This window comes from Trachypithecus francoisi, unplaced genomic scaffold (assembly GCF_009764315.1).
Source record: "Trachypithecus francoisi isolate TF-2019V2 unplaced genomic scaffold, Tfra_2.0 Lachesis_group9, whole genome shotgun sequence".
Classification (NCBI taxonomy): Eukaryota; Metazoa; Chordata; class Mammalia; order Primates; family Cercopithecidae; genus Trachypithecus; species Trachypithecus francoisi.
This window is the reverse complement of record NW_022681474.1, coordinates 3,507,142-3,520,890: the sequence shown is the minus strand read 5'-3', so window position 1 is coordinate 3,520,890 and position 13,749 is coordinate 3,507,142. Positions and strand designations below refer to the sequence as shown.

Here is a 13,749-nt window from a genome sequence, read left to right as displayed (position 1 = left end):
TTATACCAGCGCAAGGCAGTGAACTTTGAGCTGAATACAGCCGCCATCATGACATTGGCAGAGCCTATCGGCTCCCCTCTCTGTTTGGAGAGATGTCAGATAGCTGGCACCCTCATTGTTACATTAGTTATTAATAAACTTCCTTAACAATGGGAGGAAGTGCTAGCATTCAGAGAATGGGAGTGTGTCAACAGCTGAGGACTGAATGTGGACGGATCCCAGGCAATACCGGGCCCACGTTTAACACAACCTGTTTTCTCCCAGAACGGAAAGTATTAGAGCCAGGGTACAATGACAGACGGCGGGTTTTGGTTCATTTTCTAGTTTTTAAGCCCAAGATCCATCACCAGATTCTTCCCAATCTTGCTGACCACACTGCAGATGACTCAATGGACATCTCAGTAATCACATAGCCAAATTCCTATTTGAAAACACAACATATCCCTTCGTTTTGTAGAGAATGGGTCATTTATGGCCCTAGACTTCCAGTCAAGAAGCCAAGAGCAGCCTCATCATCCCATTTAATAAAGGCTGTTGTCCCATTTTTTCATTTGGGTGCTTAATGCAACAAGCCACACATCCCTGCAGCACACTGGATATTTCCTAAGTCGGCTTGTGCTATTTGCTTTAAAAAGCCTGAGAACAAAAACTAACTCTCCTAATCCCCACTGAAATTGGAACTGTTCTCTGATGGCTGGGCCAGGTGTGGTGGCTCACGCCTATAATCCCAGCATTTTGGGAGGCCGAGGCAGGCAGCTCACTTGAGCTCGAGTTCAAGACCGTCCTGGCCAACATCATGAAACCCCATCTCTACTAAAAATACACAAATTAGCCAAGTGTGGTGGGGCACACCTGTAGTCTCAGCTACTCAGGAGGCTGAGGCAGGAGAATAGCAGAGAACCCGGAGGGCAGAGGTTGCACCGAGCCGAGATCATGCCACTGCACTCCAGACCGGGCAACAGAGGGAGACTTCATCTCGAATGAATGAATGAATGAATGAGCTGTTTTCTGATGGCAAATCCCCAAAGCAACACTTAGAACAAATCTTAGGCTCTTTCCCACTTTCAGACAAGCTATGAAGGGGCCTTGTGTCTTCACCTACAATGATACACCCAATTACTGCTGCTTTTGTTGTTATTCCTTTTTTTCTCCCCTCCCATATTTTCTGGAATTTCAAGTAATACAAGATGGGAAGGAAGGAATAAACGCATTCAAGTTCCTATAACATGGATTTTGGATTCTTTTTTTTTAAAAAAAAAACCCTGAACATGTCTTAACCAGATGGTTTGAATTCATAGTTGTCCTCTCAAACTGTACCTGAACCTTCTGGAAATGTGTTCCCTGAAGACCTAGGAGCAAAAGCAATAGACGCAGCTACAAATGTGGAAGCGATCACCGGACTGTCACAGGGCAGAGTGAATCCAATGCGCCCTGTCTACTCCCCTCCAATGGTCAATAACAGAAGCACTGAGCCCCTGCACAAATATATTCAGGACGTAGGTTCCACGACCTTCCTCCCATCTGAATGCCAGTCAGTGCTGGATGAGGCGGGGATTTCATTCCTTTTCTTCCATCACAGGCTTGCAGCTCTGACTCAGATGGTTCACCATCTCTAAGAGTCTCCACTTAAATACAGGTCTAAAGGGTCTCACAGGGGACAGCTCTACGTATCACTACTGCGGGATTCAGGGCCCCGAGCTCAAGCCTTAATCAATCATTTTAAGTTGAAATCATCGCTGTTGAGTCACCTGCAGTGTGATCAGCAGGACTGTCAAGAATCTGGTGATGGATCTCGACTTTAAACAATAAAAATGAAGCAAAATCTACAGTCAACTATATTGACTTTTTTATTTGAAATGCTAATCCATGGCTCAGAGCATTGGTAGATATGGATATTGGCTTCTTTATTTTTTATTTATTTACTTATTTTTGAGACAGAGTCTTGCTCTGTCTCCCAGGCTGGAATGCAGTGGTGGAATTTCAGCTCGCTGTAACCTCTGCCTCCTAGGCTCAAGCAACTCTCCTGCCTCAGCCTCCCAAGTATCTGGGATTACGGGTGTGTAATTACACACCCGGCTAATTTTTATATTTTTGGTACAGACGGGGTTTCGCCATGTTGGCCAGGCTAGTCTCCAACTCCTGCCCGCCTTGGCCTCCCAAAGTGCTGGGATTACAGGCCTGAGCCATTGTGGCTGGCCTGGCTTCTTTAATAGGTATCAATGACATTCTTCATTTCTTTAGCATCGGAGGCCTCAGACACCAAGTACTAGACTTCAGCAATTTTAAAGGTAATTATGCGTCCTTAAATAGGCAAACCACCTTCAAAGTTACTAATAGTTTATAAACTTTTTTTTTTTTTTTCATCAATAAGCAGCACACAACTCTCTGCAGGAGCAGGGGCTATAACTTTTTAAAATGCTGTGTATAGTACTTGGCAGAGTTGGGAGCTAGCAGAAATGTTTATACCACAGAACCCTTACAGTGTTGTGACATGGCTCAGACACACTATGATTTGGGTACAGATGAGAGTTGGAGGAATGGAAGATGACAAGGATGGACACTACTGCAGGAGGAGACTGACGCGACACAAACTTTAAAGGTTGCATACTAGTGTGAATTACAGTAGAATTTGGGAAAAAATACTGGAGGCAGATCCTATGGGAGATACCAGCAAGGGCCAAGGTACCATACACTCTAGGAACATGGAAGATTAGAAGATTCTCTCTTTTTTTTTTTTTTTTAGAGACAGGGTCTCACTCTGTCACCTAGGCTTTAGTACAGTGATGCCATCATAGCTCACTACAGCCTTGAACTCCTGGGCTCACGTGATCCTCCAGCCTCAGCCTCCCAAGTAGTGGGAAATACAAGTATGCACCACCGTGTCCAGCTATATTAAAAAGATTTTTTTTTTGGTACAGATGGGGTCTTGCCATGTTGCCAAGGCTGGTCTGGAACTCCTGGCTTCAAGTGATATCCACATCGCCCCTCCCACCACCTCCGCCGGCTTCGGTCTCCCAAATAGGCGTGAGCCACTGTGCTGGGCTGAAGATTTCTAAAGCACAGCACACACAGGAGTCTTACTAGTATCCTTCACAATTTATTTTAATTTCAATAACTGTGCATCAAACACCTATTCGGTGCTGGGTACTGGGCAAGTGCTAGAAAAGAAAATTCTGAAATGGTGACTAGTTTCTCAAAATGCTTTTAAGGAACAATTATTAGATACTATCTAACGAGGAGGTGAAAGAGAGAAAACAGTTGACCAAACTGGACACTGGGTTATATGTATCACCTTTTCTGAATGAACATCAGAAAATAAAATCCGGCAAGTGTAGTAAGAAGAGTGTTAACAATCAGAGCTGTCCTGGAATTGCAAGCAGCGGGGCTTGTCCCCTTTGTGGGAACACACTCTAGGCAAGAGGGCAGCAAGGTAGGAAGAAGCGGGTGGAGATGAGCCAGCCACCTAGATCCGGCCAGGGCTGGATTTCCCCATTACAAGGGATGTGGCATCGGCCCCTTCCAGATGGCACTGCCAATGCTTTCATCAGGGGAAAGCTTCATCCTCCTGGTGCAAGGAAACATGGGCAGCCGTCAGCCATCCCAGTGGGAGGGAGAATAAGATCTAGGGGTGCTAGATATTCCCTTTGTTCCCTGATGGAATGTTTCCTGTTTGCGGTGTGTCCCTCCACGTCTAGGGTCTCCTAAGTCACAGGAGGTGGGTGTGGGGCACCCCAAGGAGCCTCCACCCTGGCATTAAAGGATGTTTTTCAGGCTCAAACTTGCAGGGCTGGTAAGAGTGGGACCTGCCCTCGGCTTGAGTCATGAGGCTTTCTCGCCTTCTCGCCAGGGTTTCTTCTTGCTCAGCTGTGCAGCTGCAGAAAAGGCTGAGGGCACTGAAGCTGACAATGGGAGCCTCTCTGCAAGTGGCCCCAGCTGTTACTACTAACTCCTAATAGCCTGGGGCCCTGGTGCTGAATGATGAAGCATTTGAAGATCACTTCAATGTCTTGGTATACTCGTGCTTATCTATTAGGTGTACAGGTGGATTAGGCAGGAAGGTTTTCTTAGGATTTCTCTTCTAGCCCACCAGGTTGATTAGCAATGTCCAGCCTGTGGGCAGTCATAGAGAGGTACTGCTTTCGAGTCTTAAAGACGCTTGGATTTCGTGTGTGTGTGTGTGTGTGTGTGTGTATGTGTTTGAAACAGAGTCTCGCTCTGTTGCCCAGGCTGGAGTACAGTGGCATGATCTCAGCTCACTGCAACCTCTGCCTCCTGAGTTCAATTCATTCTCCTGCCTTAGCCTCAAAAATAACTGGGGTTACAGGTGTGTACCACCATGCTGGCTAAGTTTTGTATTTTTAGTAGAGATGGGCTTTCACCATGTTGGCCAGGCTGGTCTCAAACTCCTGGCCTCAAGCGATCCACCTGCCTTGGCCTCCCCAAGTATTGGGATTATAGGTGTGAGCCACCACGCCCAGCCAGATTTCATTTCTGATGGGTGCGTGATGTCAATTGCATCTCAGGAGGTTTGGGGCTCCTGTTCACAGCCTCATCTATCGCTGCTATTAAGGTAAATTGTCGCCTTGGTGCCCCCTGGAGTCTGCCAGATCCAAGGGGGCCGGTGCAGATGGACCAGGACACGGGCTTAAAACTGGACATACTTGGGTTCTATGATCCTGCGCAACACACCCACTTCAAGCTTGTCCCTTCCTCAGCAACGGGAGTCTCTCCAATTCAAGTGTCTAGACCGGCAGCATCAGCCTCACTTGGAAACTTGTTACAGGTGTAAATTCTCAGGCTCTCGCCAGACCCTCAGAATCAGGAGCTCCAGAAGTGTTTTGACAAGCCCTCTAAGCGCTTCCGATGCACGCCGAAGTTTGAGAACCACTGAGCTTCAAGAATCCAAGCTGAAGTCAGCCGGATTCCCTGTGCTAAGGGGAAAGGTGGGCTGATAGACGCAGCCTCTCTAATCTGACACTGGGTTTTCCCAGGGTTAGGAAAAAACGATTGTAGGTTGTGTTTAAAATACAAACAAGGTGTTGGCTCTGACTCTGCTCTGGGTCATTCAGCAGGAGACTGGGAGCGGCTGTAATTCGAGGTAGGGGTCTCGGGCTTTGAATTTCATTCTCTTTGATCCTTGAAAACAACAGTCTCTGTAGTCTTCATGGCAAACTCCCAAGCCTCAGAAAGAATGAGTGTTAAGCCCATTTTTTTGGATGTCACATTTTTGAAGAACCTAAGGCAGGGAGGGGTTGACAGTGAACCCCAGGTGATGTGGCAAAGGCAGATCTAGGTTTATGGGGCTTGAAGCTTATATAATTTTAGTGGTTTTTTTGTTTGTTTGTTTGTTTTTTGTTTTTGTTTTTTTTTGAGGCAGAGTCTTGCTCTGTCCCCCAGGCTAGAGTGCAGTGGCACAATCTCTGCTCACTGCAACCTCTGCCTCCTGTGTTCAAGTGTTTCTCCTGCCTCAGCCTCCTGAGTAGTGGAGGCTACTGAGTGTGTCCACCACACTCAGCTAATTTTTATATTTTTAGTAGAGATGAGGTTTCACTATGTTGGCCAGACGGGTCTCTAACTCCTGACCTCAGGAGATCCACCTGCCTCGGCCTCCCAAAGTGCTTAGATTACAGGCGTGAGCCACCACACCAGCCTTTAGCGGTTCTATTTAAGAAAAATAACACAAAATGTATTATGTTCACAGATTTTATGAAAACACATGACTGTGTGAACACACTGCTAAGGTCCCCTCAGGGCCTCAGCCTGTCCAAGGAGGGGCCCTGAACTTAACGCTCCACTCACTAGAACAGTAACCTCGCCTCTCAGTCCAGGAAGGATGTCTGTCCTCTCTCTGGTCCTTTAAACTTCTTCCTGGCTATGATTGGGCCACACCAGCCCAGAAGCTAACGAGACAATTTTTAGCTCCTCTTCCTCTCCTGTCTTTTCCTTCTTGTTATTGTTTACAGCCACTATATATAGTAATATAAATTATCAGGGAAGACTTCTTGCCTTCTTTGCATGGCTCAGAGACAGCTGCACGGTTCCTACATCAATCAGATTTTTTGTCATGTTGCACTTTTCTTTTTGTTTTGTTTTTTGAGACAGGGTCTCACTCTGTCACCCAGGCTGGAGTGCAGTGCATTGCTCAGTGCAGCCTCAATCTCCAGGGCTCAGCGCTTCTCCCTACTCAGCCTCCCAAGTAGCTGGAACTATGGGTGCTGTGCCACCACACCTAATTTTTTTTTTTTTTTTTGGTAGAGATGGGGTCTCACTATGCTGCCCAGGCTGGTCTTAAACTCCTTGGCTTCAAGTGATTCTCCAGCCTCGGCCTCCCACAGTGCCGGGATTACAGGTGTGAGCCACTCATGCCTGGCCACAATGCACTTTTCTAACATTTCCAAACCACAGCTGCCTCCCTCCTTCCTTCAAACCCACTCCTCCTCCTGCCATTTCATGAATGGCACCCCCCTTTTTAAGTCAGCCAGATCCAGGACCTTGGAACTCCTCTGTCCCTCCCAACATCAAAAGACAAAATGAGTTGGCCAAGGCTGGCGGAAGTGGACGGCGGAACCAGATCTCTGACTCGCAATTTCAAAAGGTCCTGAATGGAGAAACCACACCCTGTGACACGATGGAGAGAGCATTCTGCATTTTTAAAAGCCGGAGAAACCCACCTGGGAGTAGAATGCAGTGTCTTCTGGCACCAGATCCTGAAATTCACAACACACGAGTGGGTACATGAGTGGACTCCACTTGTCCACCCTTGGAGCTGACATTCCCGACAGCTTGCCATTGGCATTCTGAAAGGCTCTGGGGGGTCCCTGAAGACACTTAAGTGTGACCAGCAGGCCTTCTTGCACTGCGTGGTTCTACTGATTTTTTTTTTTTTTTTTCCCTTCCACTATTTGATTCTTCAGAGCAGTTTTCTCAGATTCGCATTTGGATCCCAACCTTGGTCTGGAAAGCTGGAGCAGCTTGCCCAGCAGTCTCCCCTGCTGCAGCTCTCCCCACCTTCCTGGGTCCCCTCTGAGGTCCCAACCATGCTCAGGGGACGTCCCTCCAGCTGGCCTCTGCCTACCTGAAGACAGGAGGCTGCCGCTGCTGCCGCTGATGATCTTGCCCTTGCTGCCCATGTTGGCCAGCTTCGAGGTCTTCAGCGTGCCCGTCTCGGTCAGGTCGATGGCGATCTCACTCAGGCTGCGTGCTGCATGGATTTTGGACTGGAATGGAAAGGGAAGCAGGTCAAAGAAGTGACGCTCACCTTGTGGAGGGGTAAGTCATCCCTCGCCTGCCCCTGCTCACCGTCTTGACATTCCGCAAAGGGACTTATCTCCCTGACTGACATGCAGCATTTTTGTTTGCATCCCTTGGCCTAATCATTAATCACCAAAACTCTCTGCAAAGAGCAGAGGCAGCTCGAGAGCTGCACCGAGGGAGGATGTTCTAAGCCTCTGATTCTGTAGGCTGCACTGCAGTGTGCTTAAGACAATGTACTGATTTAGGAAAAGTGACAATCTCGTTGAACCTTATTATTCCCAGCCACAAAACAGGGTAGATGCCACTCAGCACCCAGGGGGTGGTTCAGGTCAAAGGAGAGAAAGTGTGGGAAGGGTGTTCCTCCCCTCCAACTCCCCTGTCTTCCCTTCTTCCTCCTTGTCTTCCTGGCACACAGCTCTCAATAAACACCGTGGTTATAATTATTTGGTGCTTAAACAAGGAGGATAAAATGGTTTTCAGCATCGTGAAAGACGTAAGAGATTTAAGCCTCTTAAATGGTTTGCCATGTGGTCACAGAAAGTTTAGCTGATGGAGAAGTGACAGTGGTTCTCCAGCTTGGGCAACATAGCAAGATCCCATCTCTACAAAAAATAAAAAAATTAGCCAGGTGTGGTGGTGCATGCCTGTAGTCCCAGCTACTTGGGAGACTGAGACAGGAGGACTGCTTGAGCCCAGGAGTTGGAGGCTGCAGTGAGCTGTGATTGCACCACTGCACCCCAGCCTGGGCAACAAAGTGAGACCCTGTCTCTTAAAAAAAAAAAAAAAAAAAAGAGAGAGAGAGAAATGACAATGACAGCTCTTTAGACTTGCAATCACAGGGTGCATGATTGTGGAAAAACTGCTCATTTGGATTCTGGGGTCTCACCAATGAACGTGTGACATGGTGCTTTGCTTGTATTTTGACACTTAAGTGCATATGCACGACATTCCCTTTAATCCACGTTGATTGGCTCTATTTGGTTAAAAGTCACAGCAGGAGAGAAAAATTAGAAAAAAGGTCTGTGTTCGCATTTACATTCCTAAAAGCAGTGGTTTTTAAATTTTTTTTTTTTTTGGAGACAGAGTCTCAGTCACCCAGGCTGGAGTGCAGTGGCCTAGTCTTGGCTCACTGCAACCTCCGCCTCCTGGGTTCAAGTGGTTCTCCTGCCTCAGTCTCCTAAGTAGTTGGGATTACAGGTGTCCACCACCACGCCCAGCTAATTTTTGTATTTTTAGAAGAGACGGGGTTTTGCCGTGTTGGCCAGGTTGGTCTCAAACTCCTGACCTCAAGTGATCCGCCCGCCACAGCAGCCCAAAGTGCTGGAATTATAGGCATGAGCCACTGTGCCCAGCCAAAGCAGTGGTTTTTATAAGGCTATCTGCTCCAGTTTCTACCTTCGGTAGTGACAACGTGTTTACATCCACACGTGTGTCAAATGTCTGCTTGTTTTCTTCTTCAGGAAATCAACTTTTCGTGAGTGTGCTTGGGCAACAGGCTTTGCCAGTACGCTGAACTTCATGAAAACAACTAGAAATGGTCACTTGCTCATCTGTCCTTTCTGTGGCCACCGTCTACAGCACACGCATGGGTGGAACTGGGTGAGGTTCATCATTGTAGCTTCCTGCCTGGCCTGTGGAACGCAAGGTCTTTCCTACACAGGAGAAAGCAGGTGTGGGGACGGTGGCGAAGGCTGTGGAGGGGTGTGGACCCACTGCTCCTGGATGCCCTGCGTACCCAGCCTTCCTTCCTTCCGTGCCCAGGGGCCCTTACTGTCCAGCCAGGGCTGTCTGAACGCCTGCAGCTCTGCGCTTCCTCTGCCCTGGATGCTGTCCACACTGGCAAGGACAACTTCCGACCTCATGTTAACACGATGGAAGTCCGTGGGCGGGAGGAAACGCTGAGACATGGTGCTTGTTTTCTTCACCTGGTGTGAACTGTCTTTTTCCTCCTCCTCCTCCTCCCCACCCTGTGGGCCTTTCCTCGACTTATGCTTCCTTCCTAACCTCAACATTTTTCCTTGCATTCAGACCCAAGTCGACTTCCTCAGGCGAGTTTTCTTGTTCATAAAACAATCCTGGCTGCCAGGCCCTGGAAGGATTTTGGCTTGCCACAGAAGGAAGGAAAAGGGCCTTTGATTTCAATTTGACACAGCCTATCAATCGCACCCATCTCGTTGAGTTTTACCCTCTAAGCAAGCATTGGCGAGTACAATCCATGACTTCATTTCTTACTGCACCACTCTGTTACGGAGACCCAGGTTCTAATAAAAAGTAGCCCACTCCCACACGGTGATGTAACAATAACTCACGAAGGCCTAGACCAATTCAGCGCTGGGTGAAGGGTCTGGGCTCTGAAGTTGGAATGACCTGAGTTAGAGCCGGGCGTGGTGGCTCAAGCCTGTAATCCCAGCACTTTGGGTAGGCCGAGGTGGGTGGATCACTTGAGGCCAGGTATTTGAGACCAACCTGGCCAATATGGCAAAACCCTGTCTGTACTAAAAATACGAAAATAAGCCATGCGTGGTGGTGCACGCCTGTAATCCCAGCTACTTGGAAGGCTGAGGTAGAAGAATCTCTTGAACCTAGGAGGCGGAGGTTGCAGTGAGCTGAGATCACGCCACTGCCCGATCTCATTCCAGTCTGGGTGCTAGAGTGAGACTCTGTCTCAAAAAAAAATGACCTGAATTAGAACCTTGGCTCTTCCCAGTGAATCACTATCGGACTTTGACCCTTCACCTTCCTGATCCTCAGATACGTGTTTGTAAAATGGAGGTCTTAAAATCCACATCCCAGAGTTGAGATAACTAAAGTAGATAATCTATGTAAAGGCCACTGCAGTAAGAATAGGATCTGCATTAGGGCCTGGCTGTAATTTGCTAACCGAGGTTAGACTGATGGCCCAACCAGATATTTAGAGGACCTCATAAATCACACGAAAAACTTGTCCCCCTTGTCATACCAGAACTCTTGCCACACATCATTCTTAAAACAAAAATATGGAAACAAAAGGCATCCTTCCTAAAAGAGACTAGATTCCTGGAAGCTTTAGGAAGCCACTGGATTGTTTTTTTTTTTTTTTTGAGACAGAGTCTCACTCTGTTGCCCAGGCTAGAGTGCAGTGGTGCAATCTCAGCTCACTGCAACCTCTGCCTCCTGGGTGTAAGCAATTCTCCTGCCTCAGCCTCCCGAGTAGCTGGGACTACACGTGGGGGCCACCACGCCTGGCTAATTTTTTTATTTTTAGTAGAGACGAGGTTTTGCCATGTTGGCCAGGCTCGTGTCAAACCCCTGACCTTAGGTGATCCACCTGACTCAGCCTCCCCAAGTGCTGGGATCACAGCCATGAGCCACTGCGCCCAGCCTGGATTCTTTCTAGAATGGAAATATCACAGTGACATAACAGACTCGGTGGAGAGGACCGGGAGGATATGAGCGTTGTCGGGGAGAGTCTCTCTTTGCAAAGTCAGGTCTCTGGGCCGACCTTAAGGAGTCCCCAGACTCCAGAACATTTTGCTCTGGGAGTCTGGCCTGATACACGTGACTCAGTCTTCTGACTGATACTGTGGGAACAAAACTTCAATGTCCCTGTCCCCCTTTGACCCTAAATAAAATGGAGAACTGCATCAGGGAGGAAAAAAAAAACATTAGGAAGAAGGAAAGACGTTTGCATTGGGGGCCAATTCAAGAAGTCCCCACTCTGAGTTCAGAGGGAGAAGTGTCTAATGTTGACTCTAAACATTTTGAACTTTCAAATATTTTCCTGCAAAGTCTCTATGACATTCCTTGGCTCTGGGCTTCAGAGGCTGCTGGGATCTAGCAGACAACATTTCTGATCTCTGGGGTCAGCATAGAAGTGAACAATTATAATTGGTGCCTGTGCAGCGTCTCATTCTGAAGGAGCTACAAATAACCAACCAGCACAGCCTCCCTCTGCCCTGTCTTTTTTTTTTTTTTTTGAGATGGAGTCTCGCTCTGTCACCCAGGCTGGAGTGCTGTGGCCGGATCTCAGCTCACTGCAAGCTCCGCCTCCCGGGTTCACGCCATTCTCCTGCCTCAGCCTCCCGGGTAGCTGGGACTACAGGCGCCGCCACGTCGCCCGGCTAGTTTTTTGTACTTTTTAGTAGAGACGGGGTTTCACCGTGTTAGCCAGGATGGTCTCGATCTCCTGACCTCGTGATCCGCCCGTCTCGGCCTCCCAAAGTGCTGGGATTACAGGCTTGAGCCACCGCGCCCGGCCCCTCTGCCCTGTCTTACATGGTAGAATGGTTTCTTGATGCATATGCATGGAGAGCTGATGGAGGGAGGAAGAGCGGCGGGGGGAGAGACAGGCAGAGAGAAAGAAGGAGAGATTTCCTTAAATGATTTGCACAGTGATCCGGAAAGAAGAAAATAACCGAGTGGCTCCCCAGACCACACTGGTCTCTCTGGGGTTGATAAACACCATTTAGGAGGCCTGGGCTTTGCTGAAGCTCTTCAGAGAAAGGAATGGTTGGCATGTCCCAGGACAGCAGAATGTGAGCAGTGACCAGGATGCCAGCCAGAACTGGCTGCCTAGAAATATTACGAAGCTCTCTGTCCCAGCCCTGTCGGCCGTCACTCACCCAGAGGCCGTGTTGCCCATCAGAGATGAATCACATCACTGTTCTATAAAGAACATTCTGGAAACAAAAAGGTGTTGTAGTTCCCAAAGGGTATGTCATCATCTCTGATTTAATTGGGGGACCTTTTAGAGAATTTAAACTTCATGCAAGTGTTGGCCAGGGATAGTATGCTAGATGAACAATGACATTAGTAAAAGATGGCACGTGTTTCCTCAAGCAAGTTCACAAACGTGGCGCTGTTTGACCAATCACTAATTGAGGTCAGGAATTTCCTTTGCTGCTAATTGGGGAAGGAAAGCACCGGTGATGAAAGACCCACCCAGGGTCCCAGAGCCGGAAAAGAGGCCTCCAATTCCCATGTAGAGGGTCGCGATCCTCACCGATCACTGCAGGCTGGGGAACTGGTTCCTGTGAGCAGTGGGAGGGCTCTAGAGCATATGTGGGCATGCCAGGCTTCCTGGGAAATGTTCTCCTTCTCCTCCTGGGAGCGTGCGCATTTTCTTCAGTCCCCAAGGGTTACTTTTACAACAGGGACAGCTGAAACATTCCTGATGCTACGGGCATTTGGTTTTGCCTCCTAAAAGACATGTCTTGTTACTAAGTCATCTACAATAATTCTTTTTTCTTTTTCTTTGAGATGGAGTCTCACTCTGTCAACCAGGCTGGAGTGCAGTGGTGTGATCTCAGCTCACTGCAACCTCTGCCTCCTGGGTTCAAGCAATTCTCCTGCCTCAGTCTCCCCAGTAGCTGAGATTACAGGTGCCTGCCATGATGCTCGACTATTTTTATTTATTTATTTTTTTTGTATTTTTAGTAAAGACAAGGTTTCCTCATGTTTGCCAAGCTGGTCTCGAACTCCTGACCTCAAGTGATCAGCCCTCCTCGGCCTACCAAAGTATTGGGATTACAGGCATGAGACATGGTGCCTGGCCAATAATTTCTTTTTGAGATGTACTTGCTGTGTCAGTGAGTTGACCTGTTAGCCTGTTGAATAACAAGGCTTGCCAACTGCAGGAGACCGTCTTCCAGGGTGTGGTGGGAAAGCTATAAAACAAGCTTCTTGAGATGCTTAAGAGACCCCCTATGCAAAAAACAGAGCAGAGAGGAGGAGCTTGAACAGCCAACCCTGTGCTATCCTCAAGGCGAGATACGTGTTTTCCTCTTTCCACACTGTGGTACAGTGAGTGGGGGGGTCTGCCCTCAAGGGGAATTGGCAGTGGGGTTCAGGAGCATTGCCCAATCCCCTAACCCGCAGCATCCATCACCTAACCACAGAGGAAGAAATTAATGTTCTCAGGTGTCCACCTCCAACTCTTGCCCCTGGACAGCAAAACCCTGACACCCACCCACTGTGTCAATATCGAGCATGAGTCAAAAACACTTTGGCCCCATTTCTTTTGATCTAATTGAACTTCAAATTCTTGTGTTAGGACTAGGACCCATCATTGCCAGGAGAGCTGTGGAGAATACGCTCATTATTCCTGACAACAGAAATTCTCTGTCCTGTACTCATTCATCCCAGAAAATGACCAAAAATGGGGTCAGAAGGAAGTAGAGGACAAAATATTTTACAAAGGAGAAAATGATGGCTGCTGGGGACAGACCCTGATTTAAAACTGAATTATAACTAAAAGGATTGTCTCATTTCTTCCTGTTCTCTCTCTTTTTTTTTCCTTTTAGTAGAGACGAGGGTCTATGTTGCCCAGGCTTGTCTCAAATTCCTGAGCTCAAGTGATCCTCCTGCCTTGGCCTCCCGAAGTGCTGGGACTACAGATGTGAGCCACTGTGCCCAACCCTGTCCTCTTTTCTATCTGTCTCTTATCACCTCTCCCTTGATCCCCAACTCGCTCACTCTCCTCTTCCCCAGAAAAAGAGAAACCCCTTAAAATATGGG

General features: G+C 48.1%; 1 protein-coding gene across 7 annotated transcripts in view; it reads right to left on the bottom strand.

The window, feature by feature from the left end:
* The window catches only part of FRMD4A (FERM domain containing 4A), a 544,823-nt gene that overhangs the window by 43,226 nt on the left and 487,848 nt on the right, over positions 1-13,749 (bottom strand). For 4 of the 7 annotated variants that reach the window (XM_033209304.1, XM_033209303.1, XM_033209299.1 and 1 more), the window contains exon 14: positions 7,076-7,217. In XM_033209304.1, coding sequence (XP_033065195.1) covers positions 7,076-7,217 — 142 coding nt within the window. Of the gene's footprint in view, positions 1-6,671; positions 6,708-7,075; positions 7,218-13,749 lie in introns of all 7 variants that reach the window. The other 3 variants (XM_033209300.1, XM_033209298.1, XM_033209302.1) reach the window with 1 other exon arrangement.